This window comes from Camelus ferus, chromosome 5 (genome assembly GCF_009834535.1).
Source record: "Camelus ferus isolate YT-003-E chromosome 5, BCGSAC_Cfer_1.0, whole genome shotgun sequence".
Classification (NCBI taxonomy): Eukaryota; Metazoa; Chordata; class Mammalia; order Artiodactyla; family Camelidae; genus Camelus; species Camelus ferus.
In genome coordinates, this window is record NC_045700.1 from 63,876,349 (window position 1) to 63,888,394 (window position 12,046).

At 39.1% G+C, this 12,046-nt stretch overlaps 1 protein-coding gene across 4 annotated transcripts in view; it reads left to right on the forward strand.

Moving 5' to 3' along the window:
- Positions 1-9,349, forward strand: part of LANCL1 (LanC like 1) — a 30,582-nt gene extending 21,233 nt beyond the window's left edge. For all 4 annotated transcript variants that reach the window (XM_014564152.2, XM_006190508.3, XM_032479949.1 and 1 more), the window contains exons 5-10: positions 1,298-1,433; positions 1,970-2,116; positions 2,928-3,110; positions 4,938-5,114; positions 5,558-5,630; positions 6,226-9,349. In XM_014564152.2, coding sequence (XP_014419638.1) covers positions 1,298-1,433; positions 1,970-2,116; positions 2,928-3,110; positions 4,938-5,114; positions 5,558-5,630; positions 6,226-6,302 — 793 coding nt within the window. In that variant the 3' untranslated portion in view covers positions 6,303-9,349. The remainder of the gene's footprint in view (positions 1-1,297; positions 1,434-1,969; positions 2,117-2,927; positions 3,111-4,937; positions 5,115-5,557; positions 5,631-6,225) is intronic.
- The last annotated feature ends 2,697 nt before the right edge of the window (positions 9,350-12,046 follow it).

Below are 12,046 nucleotides of genomic sequence, written 5' to 3' on the forward strand. Positions count from 1 at the left end.
AGGAAAGTGGAAATAAAGAAAAATGAGGTGTTTGACCCACTCTCTCTGATGGTGAGAGTTCCCTTTCCTGTCCTTCCTTGAGGAAGAGCTGAAGGGCTTCTTCTGGGCTCTCTCTGTCAGCCCTCTGATGCCCACTTCCAGGGTCAGGCTGCCCTGAGTTTGGGCCAAGGAAGTACCAGAAGGGAAGATACAGTAAATTCACTACTGGTTTGGCAGCACTTCAGATTCTGGTCACCCTATTCTGCCTGCTGCTGTTCACTTTTCAGTCCACAGATAGCTGCTTCAGGCATTCTCTCCAGGTTTTGCGCTGCATTTACTGGGAGAGGCCGGGTGGAGTATGCTTACTCCATCCTACCTGGAATCAAAACCCAGAATAACCCAAATAATTTTTTTAGAAGCTGAACTGAATCTAACAATAGGGAGCTAATAAATTATAATAAATTCATTCAATGGAATACTGTGCAACTGTGATAAAGAATGGACTACTCTGTGTGTGCTGATAAGGAGTGGTTGTCAAGATGTGTTGGTAAATAGCTTATTAGCTTTATGCTTATATATGCATAAAATAATTCCAGGAATATGCAAGAAATTGATAACCATGGTTATTTCTAAACAAGAAGGACCAGAAACTGAGAGACAGAGGAGTCAGGGAGACTGACTGATGCCTTTGAGCCATCTGTGTGTTACCGACAGTGGCAGACCAGGCTGCTGTGCAGACACTTCAGTTCAGCTAGGCTGGACGACACATTCAGGAGCTCTCCAGTCAAGGGGACAACTGGGGTGCAGCAAGCATTTCATTTTATGGACACAGATGGCCTTTTGAGTGTTGACTTAGTCCTGTCCTCAAGCTGAATGCTATAATAGTCAGCAATTCTTAGCTTCTCTGACCCCAACTGCCGGTCTTGGGGCATGCTGCCGTGAGGGACTTAGGGAGGCTGCAGGTGGCCTCAGCCGTTCTCATGAGTTCCTTTCTCTAAATTTCTTATCTGTGAGGTCCACTGTGAACTGAAGAAAACAAATTTAGATGAGGGTTAATCTTTGAACCCTGATTACCCTTTGTGGTCTGGGGCAGCCCACTTGATATTATATAATGTTATGATATGTAAATATACTAAAATATTTCTATTTTATATATTATACTATTATATATTTAAAGTAATATATAATAACTTCATACATGTATATATATAATCATATACATATGTTTGTATGTGTGTGTTTTAAACGTACCATCTTTAAGTATTTACCACTGCCTGATCCCTTTCACATTATCTTAGGCATGTGTTTTTATTCCAAGGCTAATTCACCTAAATAAGATTGATCCACATGCTCCAAATGAAATGCTTTACGGACGAATTGGCTATATCTATGCTCTTCTTTTTGTGAATAAGAATTTTGGAGTGGAAAAGATTCCTCAAAGCCATATTCAGCAGGTACCACGTTTTTGTACTTTTTGGAGTCTTTCTAGGATCCCACTTAACTATCTGCCTCACTTATGGTTTCATTTCCTAGTTAGCACATCCCAGGTGCCTGGAAGGTAAGGTGTATCTTAACCTCTGAAGTCAGGCATGAACCGGGAACCAGCAGCTTCACGTAGATTGCTGTTGGAAACGGAGTGACTCAGAGTAAGAAGTCCAGCTGCTCCATCTGAGAATTTGGAGCCCATGCAAAGCTAAGGGCCAGATTTCCCTTCCTCGGTGCAGGTGTCCCTTTTGTGCCTGAAGGAGTTTTGCTTTCCTTTGACAGGTGAATTTTTGTGAGAGGCAATGAAAAGAGTTCAGAATCTTCTGGAGCGTCCCTCTGTTAGGCAGAATAGCCACATGTGCTTTTCTGAGTACAAAATCAAACTGTGCCCATCCGTGGCCATAAGATGGTGTCTAATTTGCCATGTTCCCCAGCACCTCTTAGCAAAAAGTTCTTTACCTCTATTCTGGTTCTTTCCTTATTTCAGTTGGTTTTCTCCCACTAGATTTGTGAAACAGTCTTAACCTCTGGAGAAAACCTAGCTAGAAAGAGAAACTTCACGGACAAGACTCCACTGATGTATGAATGGTACCAAGAATATTACGTGGGGGCTGCTCATGGCCTGGCAGGAATTTATTACTACCTGATGCAGGTAAGAGGTGATGACGGTGAGACTAAAATGTGCTTCCTGACAGTGCCTGCTAGGAGGAGAAGACAGGTGCTCCAGCTCTAGTTTTCATTCTGTCCACAACTGTATCACTCCCCTGGTAATTACGTGGCCTAAACAAGCAAGAGCAACGTTTGCCGAGGTGCATGTAAAGTGTGCACATGTAAAGGCGCTGCACTTTGAGATGATGCTTGAGTCGTAGATGACCATGCTTGCCTACCTCGTCCACTTGTGCATACTACGGCGTTTTCAACCTCTTCCTCCATGTGAAGTGCCCTTCTGCTCTGCTCTCTCAGCAGATGCCTTGTGTTAGTATTACTCCACATTATAAGGCACAACCCATGAACAAATTCCAGGAGTAAGAACAAAATCAATAGAAAACTCAAGACGATATGCTGCCTAAAGCTCACTCATAGCAAATCTAAGGAGCTTTTTCAATGGATTTTGTAACTTACATGAAAAATAGCTGAATATGCTATGCCCAACAGTATGTTTATGGTATTAAAACCGTAGGAAACTTCTCTTACATTCTTAATATTGGCTTAGGAAAATTATTTGTATGTATGTAGATAACAATAAATACTGAAAAATAGTACATACATAAGGCTCCAAGTGTTAACTGAGAGCCTAATTTTAGTTTGTTCCAGTAGCTGAAAAAAATGGGTAGAATCCAAAACCTCTTAATGACTTTAAACTCCTTTCAGTCATGTTCTCTTTCTGGTTTAAAACTCATCCCTGAGGCTTGGGAAGGTCTGTTTGCTTCAGCAGAACTAATAATTCCCTTTCTCATTTTTAGCCCAGCCTTCAAGTGAGCCATGCGAAGTTACACAGTCTGGTCAAGCCCAGTGTAGACTATGTCTGCCAGCTGAAATTCCCTTCTGGCAATTACCCTCCCTGTGTGGGCGATACTCGAGATCTGCTAGTCCACTGGTGCCATGGTTCCCCTGGGGTAATCTACATGCTCCTTCAGGCCTATAAGGTACTACGAATTTTCTCATTTTAGAAATAAGTTGGAAAACATAATATAAAATTCTGTAACTCAAAATTAATTTTTGTATAATTCTTGATATATTGAGATATACATATATATATATATATATCACTTGTTGGACCTAAAATCACTTTGCTAGATGGATTATAACTCACTCTGACAGTATCCATCTGCACCATAGCAGACATTACTTCATAGAACAGAAGCCTGCCTCGCTGACAAGTAGAGTAGCCAAGATTATAGATAGCATCAGTGGCCAAGCCAAGGTAAGTATCCAGGGAGCTTAATTAAAAATAGAAAGAGTTCTCCTTGTGCACTGCTGTGGTCATGTGCTACAGAAAGCAGTTTGGCAGCTCCTCAAAAAATTAAACATTGAATTAACATAGGATCCAGCAATTCCACTCCTAGGTATATGTCCAAAAGAAGTAAAAACAAGGATTCAAACAGATGCCTGTACACCAGTGTTCCATGGCAGCGTTATTCACAGTAGCCAAAAAGTGGAAACAGTCCAAGTGTCCATCAGCAGATGAGTGGACAAAATATGGTGTATATGCAAAATGGAATATTATTCGGCCATGAATAAGAACAAACTTCTGATCCATACTACAATATGCATGAGCCTCAAAAATATACCAAGTGAAATAATCCAGATACAAAAGGACAAATACTGTAATATTCCACTTCTATGATGTGATGTTTAGCATGAGGTATCTAGAACAGGCAAATTCATAGAGAAAGAAAGTAGAATAAAAGTTACTAGAGGCTGGGGGCGGATGGGGAGGTAGATTATTGCTTTATGAGTACAGAGATTCTGGTCTGGATGTTTGGAAAGTTTTGGAAATAAACAGTGATAGTTATACAACACTTTAAATTTAATCAGTGCTACTGAATTGTACACTTTAAATGATTAAAATGATAACTTTTATATTATGTATATTTTACCATAATAAAAAATGCAAATACCACTTCTTAAAAGCATTCTAATGGAAAAGCCACAATCAAAGAAGAAAAGGTTTTTATTTGAGGGGAATAAATGGAAGTAAACCAGATATCTATGGTCATTGATGCCAAATCCACAAATTTTAAATCTGTAGACTATAAATAGGCATCTCATAGTCTAAATAACCTATTAGTATATCAGATTTTGCTTTCAGAAAGTTTTATATATTGGAAACACTTAAAACTGTCTTATTCTACTTTTAAGGCCACTTAGTTTATAGTGAGATATTAAAAATGTCTACTCAGAGAAAATATTTCTCAAGTCTTTGATCAAAATATAGGAGTTCACAATAGATTGTAAAGGTGTACCTCTTTTTCCAACAAAGTATAATGTTTTTAATCCAATCAGTTTTTATAATCAATTTTATAAACACTTTCTTCTCCAGTATGTAAAGAAAATTCCTAATGGTGAAGGGCATCACGTTACAGAGAAGGCAGTGGAGTGTTCTTTGGAAAGTGACTAACAATAACAGCAGATTGCAAGTAAAATAAGGCAACTTCACCAATGACACCCACGTACACCAGCACGCGCGCGTGCGCGCGCGCACGCACACACACACAAAACTCAGACCGTGCAGACAAAGCCATGCCCAGTTTCATACTTAAAAACAAATAAAGCAAAGCTAGTGAATTACTGCAGTTTGTCCCCACTGATACAACGCATCTCTCTGGCTCTAAACTCCTTATCCTTTCTTGCCAAGCCACCTGCCTCCTTCCTCTCTTACCTTGTCTCTCTTCCTCTCCTATCAGGAAAGAATGTCAGTAGACGTTTCTTTTATACCCCCTGTAATAAAACTGTGTCCCTTAACTCTGCAGGTGTTCCGAGAGGAACGCTATCTCAACGATGCCTATCAGTGTGCCGAAGTGATCTGGCAGCACGGGCTGCTGAAGAAGGGGTACGGGCTGTGCCATGGCGCTGCAGGGAACGCCTACGCCTTCCTGACGCTGTACAACCTCACACGGGACGCCAAGTACCTGTACAGGGCCTGCAAGGTAGGAGGCAGAACCACCCAAAAGAAGGCACCTTCGCCCAGGAGGGTGTGGAAGGGTCTCTAATGAATCTGATTTAATTCATTTTTTTTTAAACCATGTCTATAGAACAAACACAGTTTAAGCAAACCTTCAAAGCTATTCAGTTGAATTAGCTTTTTTTTAAAAAAGGATATAATTCTACTCAACAGCGTTTATGGAGATGTAGGGTGGTTTTGTCCCTTTCTTTCTCCTTTGACAACCTTGGACGCGTGGCTCAGACAGTTTATTAAATTCCTCCCATGCTTCATACTCTCTTTTAGTCCAGCTGTTTCTCTGCATTAACCCCTTTCCCTGCTGTGGGGATAGTTTTTTACTTTTCAGAGTAATTCTTGGGGACAATCACTCAATTTTTAGGGGTCTGTAGAAGAAATCACTTCAGTAATTTAACTTGGTCTCATTTTCAGTTTGCTGAATGGTGCTTAGATTATGGAGAACACGGATGCAGAACACCAGATACCCCCTTCTCCCTCTTTGAAGGTATTTTTCACACATTGCTTGGTTGCCTTTTAGTATCAACATTTACTTCTCTGCTTAGTAATTAATGTATTTTTGTATTTTAGTTTTATCAACAAATTAATTTTATAGTTATTTCTTAAACTACTTCTTTATTTCCTAATACGATAACTCAGTATTCACAATCTGTTACTGCATGGACCACCACAGACCCAGTACTAGGATTCATTATGGTAATTACTGTTTGTAGAGCCAGGGACGTGCTGGGCATTTTGCAGATGTCATCATAAATCATCTTAGCAAAAACATACATTATTATCCTCATGTCACACAGGTGAGGTTTCTTAGGCTCGGACAGGTAAGTAGGGCCACAGTGAAGGAGCTCACATATGGTAAACGGCAGGGCTGCGCCTTGAACTTGTCTGGGTCCACTCTCCCTCCTATCTTCCTTCCTGGATAAAGAGGCTGAGCACCTCACTAGTGATCTCCTCTAATGTTGAGCTGCACCGTATATAAATATAAACAGATGCCCACTTCATTCAAATCATTTATATTAATATTGTTCATGCCTCTATGTATCACTTTGTGTAATAACTTTTGCCTGTTTCTTTTTGTTCAGGAATGGCTGGAACAATATATTTCCTGGCTGACCTGCTCGTGCCCACAAAAGCCAAGTTCCCTGCATTTGAACTGTAAAAAGAAAGTCCGCCCCCTGCGACTCACTGCATGAGCCTTTCTGTGTATCAGACCTGGGCTAAAGTGTTCGTTGCTTTTCAAGGAACAAGAGTCAAACTGTGTACTTGATTTAGTTGATTTTTTCCTCAGAATTTGTCTTTAGGTCAGTTCCTTTTTTATCATTTACTTTTACTTTAAAATATCCAAGGAATGCTTAATTAACTTTAATTTCATTCTTCTCCTAAAGAGAGGGTAGGCGATATGTGTACTATTTTGAGGGCATATATGTATCTATTTCAGACCTTTGAGGCAACCGTATTCTTACTTAAGCTTATAAATATAAACGTCTGTTACTATTCTAAAAATGTTTAGAAGAAACTAAATGTAATTGAAGATAAATACATGATTATTGTTGGATATTGTCCTCCACTTCTTCTCTTTAGTATTTTTTATGATAGTTTATGACTTTGCTTTTCTCTAGGTGGTTGATTATGAAAGGGGACAAAAATACGACTCTATGCTTCCAGGGCAAATACTGGAAGAGTTGCCAACTGGGCTAGGGACCTAAACACCATTTTTCAAATTCACAATGCTTATTTAAACTAGAAGTCAACACACTTTTTGAGATTTGCCTCTCTTTGTTAGCAGAGCATCCAGGCTCTGTAATCCAGCATCTTTATCAAAAACTTCTGAAATATGATGGTCATTGTGAAAATTCTGATTTGAAGGTTAGTTCAAGATAAGCTAACAAAAGCAGGTTATTGTTTTCTCTAAAATAAGCTAGTGTGTTTTGGAACTACTTACATACATTTATTTGTTCTCTGGAATTAATATAAGATCAGGAAATGAGTTTTCTATGTGTGAATAAGTTGTGACCTAGGACTTGAGCCCACCCTGTCTAACTGACCTTCTAAACTTTGACTTGCGTTAGTTACTAACTTTGCAGTGACTATGCTTTGTAAAATGCTGGCTGCTTGGTACAAGCCCTAAGATATGTCCTGCCTGTCTATCTAGATAACGGTCTTTTCACTAATTAGTAAAGCATTCTACTTCTGTTTAAAATGGGAGAGGGGTGCTATATATTCAGTAACTTCAACAAAAACACTGAAGTTTTGATATAAATGCTGTTTTTGAGGAGGTATTATCCAGTGATCACACTTAGAACAAATGGATCCTGTCTCTTTGCATATCCTAGGCTTTAACATTCATCCATTTCTGAGCCTTCAGGATTGGGCATTTATCTGGTAGATGAAGAATCCGTGGTGCTTCAAATTCTGTACAAATGTTTTGGCTCATCAGCCCCCATTCCTCCTCCTGCCAATGCTGACTTTCCCAGGCTTGTTTATAGTCTATGTGTTTTGACTGATTTTGGAACATTTCGCAACTTTAAAAAACGAGGTCTAAGAATTTTAAATGTGCCTATTTTATGGCTCCCTCAGTCACAAAAAAATGCTATTTTTATTGGAACTTTGAACCAAATCCCCACTGTGTGTATGTTGGTTCCTGTGGGTAGCAATCCCCTGTTATTTTCCATTTAGCACCAAAATAGCCAATATTGGAAATTGACCCTTTAAAGGCTACCGACAGTAGGATCTAAAACACAGCCCACTGCTCAGTTCCTAGGATTACCTTATTCCTCTGTGACTTGTGCTGGTTGGGGATAACCTTGTGCCTCTCAGATTTCTGAAGTGCTGCTGGTAAGCTGTGTACACGATGTGCCTTTCCCGGGAACATTTAGATCAATGGTGTCAGTGTTCATGGTAAAGCTAATTTGCCTTTGGCTGGGGGTCCAACTTGAAAGAATAAAGACCATTGGGTTTAGTAAATTGTCTTACTCTACCGTACCTGCACTTTTAGCTAGTATAGTTACTAAAGAAAAAAGAGCAAAACATTTTCTCTTAACCAGGGGAAACTGATCACAGTGCTCCAAACATCTTGATTAATTTAACCCTAGGAAGATATCAAGGCAGGATGAAGAACATTTTGAGTAAGATTTTTGTTCATATTTGGATTGCAGTTTAATTGCTGTCATCCATTAACAAATTTATTAATACAAATCTAATTGAGGTTTCTTTTTTTTTTTAGCTTTTTATGAGTTATTAAACTGGCAGGATTTTATATTTGTGCTGTTCATTTTATTTATGTTTAAGAGCTAAGAAAGTTGGATAGAATTTTAAACTCAGGCAAAGGCTGTAAAATTCAGACTAATGCCCTAACACCATGATAGAGACAGAAAGAAACTTCTACACTTTCTTACACTTAGAACCTTTCTTAGTTTTGAAAAGAAGCATCATTTCGGTTCTATTTCTCTTACATCATTTTTCCCTCAGATATCTTTTTGGTTAAAAAAAAAAAAAAAACTTTCCCAAAATTGTTTCCCAAAAAATACTCAATAGGTATCTCTCATCTCCATGCAAAGACTATAAGTAGCAAAGCTTTAAAACCTTACTGAGCAGTATTCATTTATCCTGTCATGTGTTTCAGTGAACAGCATGATCAATTATTTACATCAGTCCCATTGAGCTTTGGTCCCATCAAGAAGTCTGTAATCCTTAGAGCCATTTGGCTCCCTTTTCATCTTTGATGTCAGTTCCAGTTATTTGGCAGAGTATTAGGTAAAAGTGGCCATTTTCTCTCTTTTTACCACTTCCCTGCATAACTGAATTGAGAGATAGACTTTGCTCCTGTGTCCTCAGGTCAGTTTGTGCCTGATCTTATGATGCCCAGCCTTTTCTTATCTGAGTTTGAAATACAAAACGTGAAGAGTAAACATTTATTCATCTACTCCTTTGGCTACTCCAACTCATCTGTAGTCCTTTCACTACTCATACTGAATTCTAATTCCAGTTCTGCCTCCCCGCAGTAGGTCAGAGCACCCCATTTCTGTATTGTTAAGCTGTAGAAGAGCTGTTGCTCTCCTACAGGTGTAAAGCAAAGTGTTCGGGATGTTCAGGGATCCTACGCCAATGTTACATTGCCATTTATTGGAAAGGGCTGGGATCATATGTATTTCTATGTTGTGTAAAGGATTTAACTTACTGGTTCTCAATAAAATTTTATTAGGACTATCTATTGTCATGTGCTTTTTGTTTGCTCTGGTTTAAGCTTAGGAAATATTTTCCTTCAATGGTAAATGATGCCTTTTCTCTATACCCTCATTCCCTAGGGTTTCCTCCTGACTTTTTCTTCATTATTGGGTCAATTTTATGAAAGTAAAAATTTATTAGAGGAAAATATTTAAAATCTGATTGTTATAGAACTAGGAGGAACCTACCAGGCTTCAAGCAGAGCAGTATATTAACTATCTCATACATATGAGAATCCAGCCTGCGGTTAGTAACAAAGTCTAATTCTAGAAATTAATTTCCCAGCTGACCAATTCTGAAAGGAACTTTGAAAAGAGGGGGAGAGATTAAGTGAAGCATAATCATAAAATGCGTATGCAGAGGTTGGAAAGGAGTTCTGCCGAACCACCTGGCATGGCTGTACTGCTGCTTTTCATGACACAGCTGCTTAGTGTCACCAAGCTCACCAAAACTTGTCAAACTATAAAATACTTGCTTTCACCTCCAAACTACATTTTGTCCCCTGGTACATATGATTAAAATGCCCTTCATTTCACTTGCCTATTGCTAGAATGACTCATAATACAAAGAATAAATGCAGTTATTTTTATTTTGCTCTTCTGATTGAATAAAGGTATAGATGGTGGCATCACATCTTTAGATGTGGGCAAGGAGGTATGAGAGGACAGTGCTTTGCAGAGGCCACCCAGAGACTCCAAAGTGATGCCTGGAGCATTCCCCCTAACTTTCCACAAGATCACATTTCAGCGGGTAAAGCCAGCGAGATCTGCTTTCTGGTTTACTGTTCCCTGACTCATCTTCCTACTGGAAGAAAAATAATGACAAGCACTTTAAATTGCACCACAATTGTAACCTCATGAGCAAACAAAACTTGAAGACATAATTCATCTCCTGTGACTTACCCATAGTAGTTTGGTTTATTTTTTCCTGAATTTTGCATTAGAAAAGACCTTTGCCTCCCTGCTTCTCCTCATAGTCTCTGAATAGAATAATAATCATTATGTCATTTGTTTTCCCAAGATAGTTCCCACTGTGGATTCAGTGTTACTAAAAGTCTCATGTATTCTCTACTTTTATAAGTATCATTTAAACTGAGAAAAACCTACAAGTCAGCCTCCTGATAATTTGCTTTCTTATTCTACTTCCCATCCAAATTCCCCCTCTTCCTTCTGAAGCTGAGGGTCAATAAACAAGGCAAGGGAACGCTGCCGTTTTTACAATGGAGAACATGTTGGCGTCACTGGTCCCATTACATAAGCTCTCCAAACACTATTTTCCAGAAGCCGTGTGCTAGTGCCTCCTCTGGGATTTATCTGACAATTTCATGAATAATGGGAGAAAGCAGCAAACACAATAAGGCAAGAGGTGAAATAATGAGGATAGATGAAAGGATCTTAGCAGGACTACTGCTCACAGTCAACCAGTTTAATTTCACATTTCTACATTATGTTAACTTTTCATTCACATGCAAATTATAACCATGGTGACATTAAATCTGTAGCTAATGTTCTATCACTCTACAAATACACGTTAGGGAAAGCATTTGTGAGGCACTTAGTCATTATGCAGGCAAAGGCAGGACTCTTGATAAATCAGTTTATAAAGTAGTGTCACAGTTGCCTAATTTCTCTTCTCTAATGGAGCTGGGATATTATGAAAGGTATTTGTAACCAGAGAAATACTGATGTGGCTCAGAGTGAAAGTTGATGGTTAATATTGATTGTTCTCTCCAGATTCAGCATTCAGAAATTAACATCACCCCCTTGCTGATATAATCCAAACTGCTGGCACCGTCTGACTATATGCTGCATAGGTGCCATTTTATTTAATCATGCCATGAGCAATACTTTAAAACCATTCATCCCCCAAATTCTTTAAACACGGGTATGTTGTATGCAAGTTGCCTGGTGGGGCATTCTGTGTGCATAAGATATACATCCCTCCTCTGTCAGCTCGGAGTCTGGTGAGGAAGACGGGGAAGAGACAAGCAGTGACAAGGAAATCTGTTCTCCTACTCCTGTTAATCCCCCAGCTAGTCCTTCCCCTGTTCCACAGATTTCAAGTGTGTTCAAGCCTCTCCTGTGACCTGTGGTTTCTGTCCATATTTGGAGATATTGGAGTTCAGTACTCCTGCAGGGAGAAGATGTTTTAAAGCCACTCAGCCAGTGCAGAAGCACTCAGGGTTCTTTTATTTGGATCACTTCGGTGATGAGTAGGTGGAAGAAAACTTGAGGACAAAAAGTCACTCATCCTCAGTGAACAACTTCTCAAAAAACCAGCATTAGATTTATGAATGGTTTAGGTTAAATCCATTTTCTTTAGGAATCCTGTAAAAATGCAAATATTTTTGAAGAGAGAGCTCAATCAATCTGCTAGAGCACCTTAGTAATTGGCTCATGACCTACATAGCAATTAATTTAAAGGACTTCAAACAATGTTATTGGTGCTGCTAGAATGTGATAGGTACAGCATTTAGCTAGGATTAGGAGTGTAAGGTGACATCTGCTCACAAAAGACTGTTTAAATCTGAAGATAAATATAAACAAGTGATTTCAACGAGATATGGAACCTCAACAGGACTGGATTTGGGTGAGTAATGAAAAGGGAAAGACAGAAGTGTATGAGAATCAAAGAAACTTGAAAGAAACATTGAGTTTGGGGCTTCTCCACCACATGTGC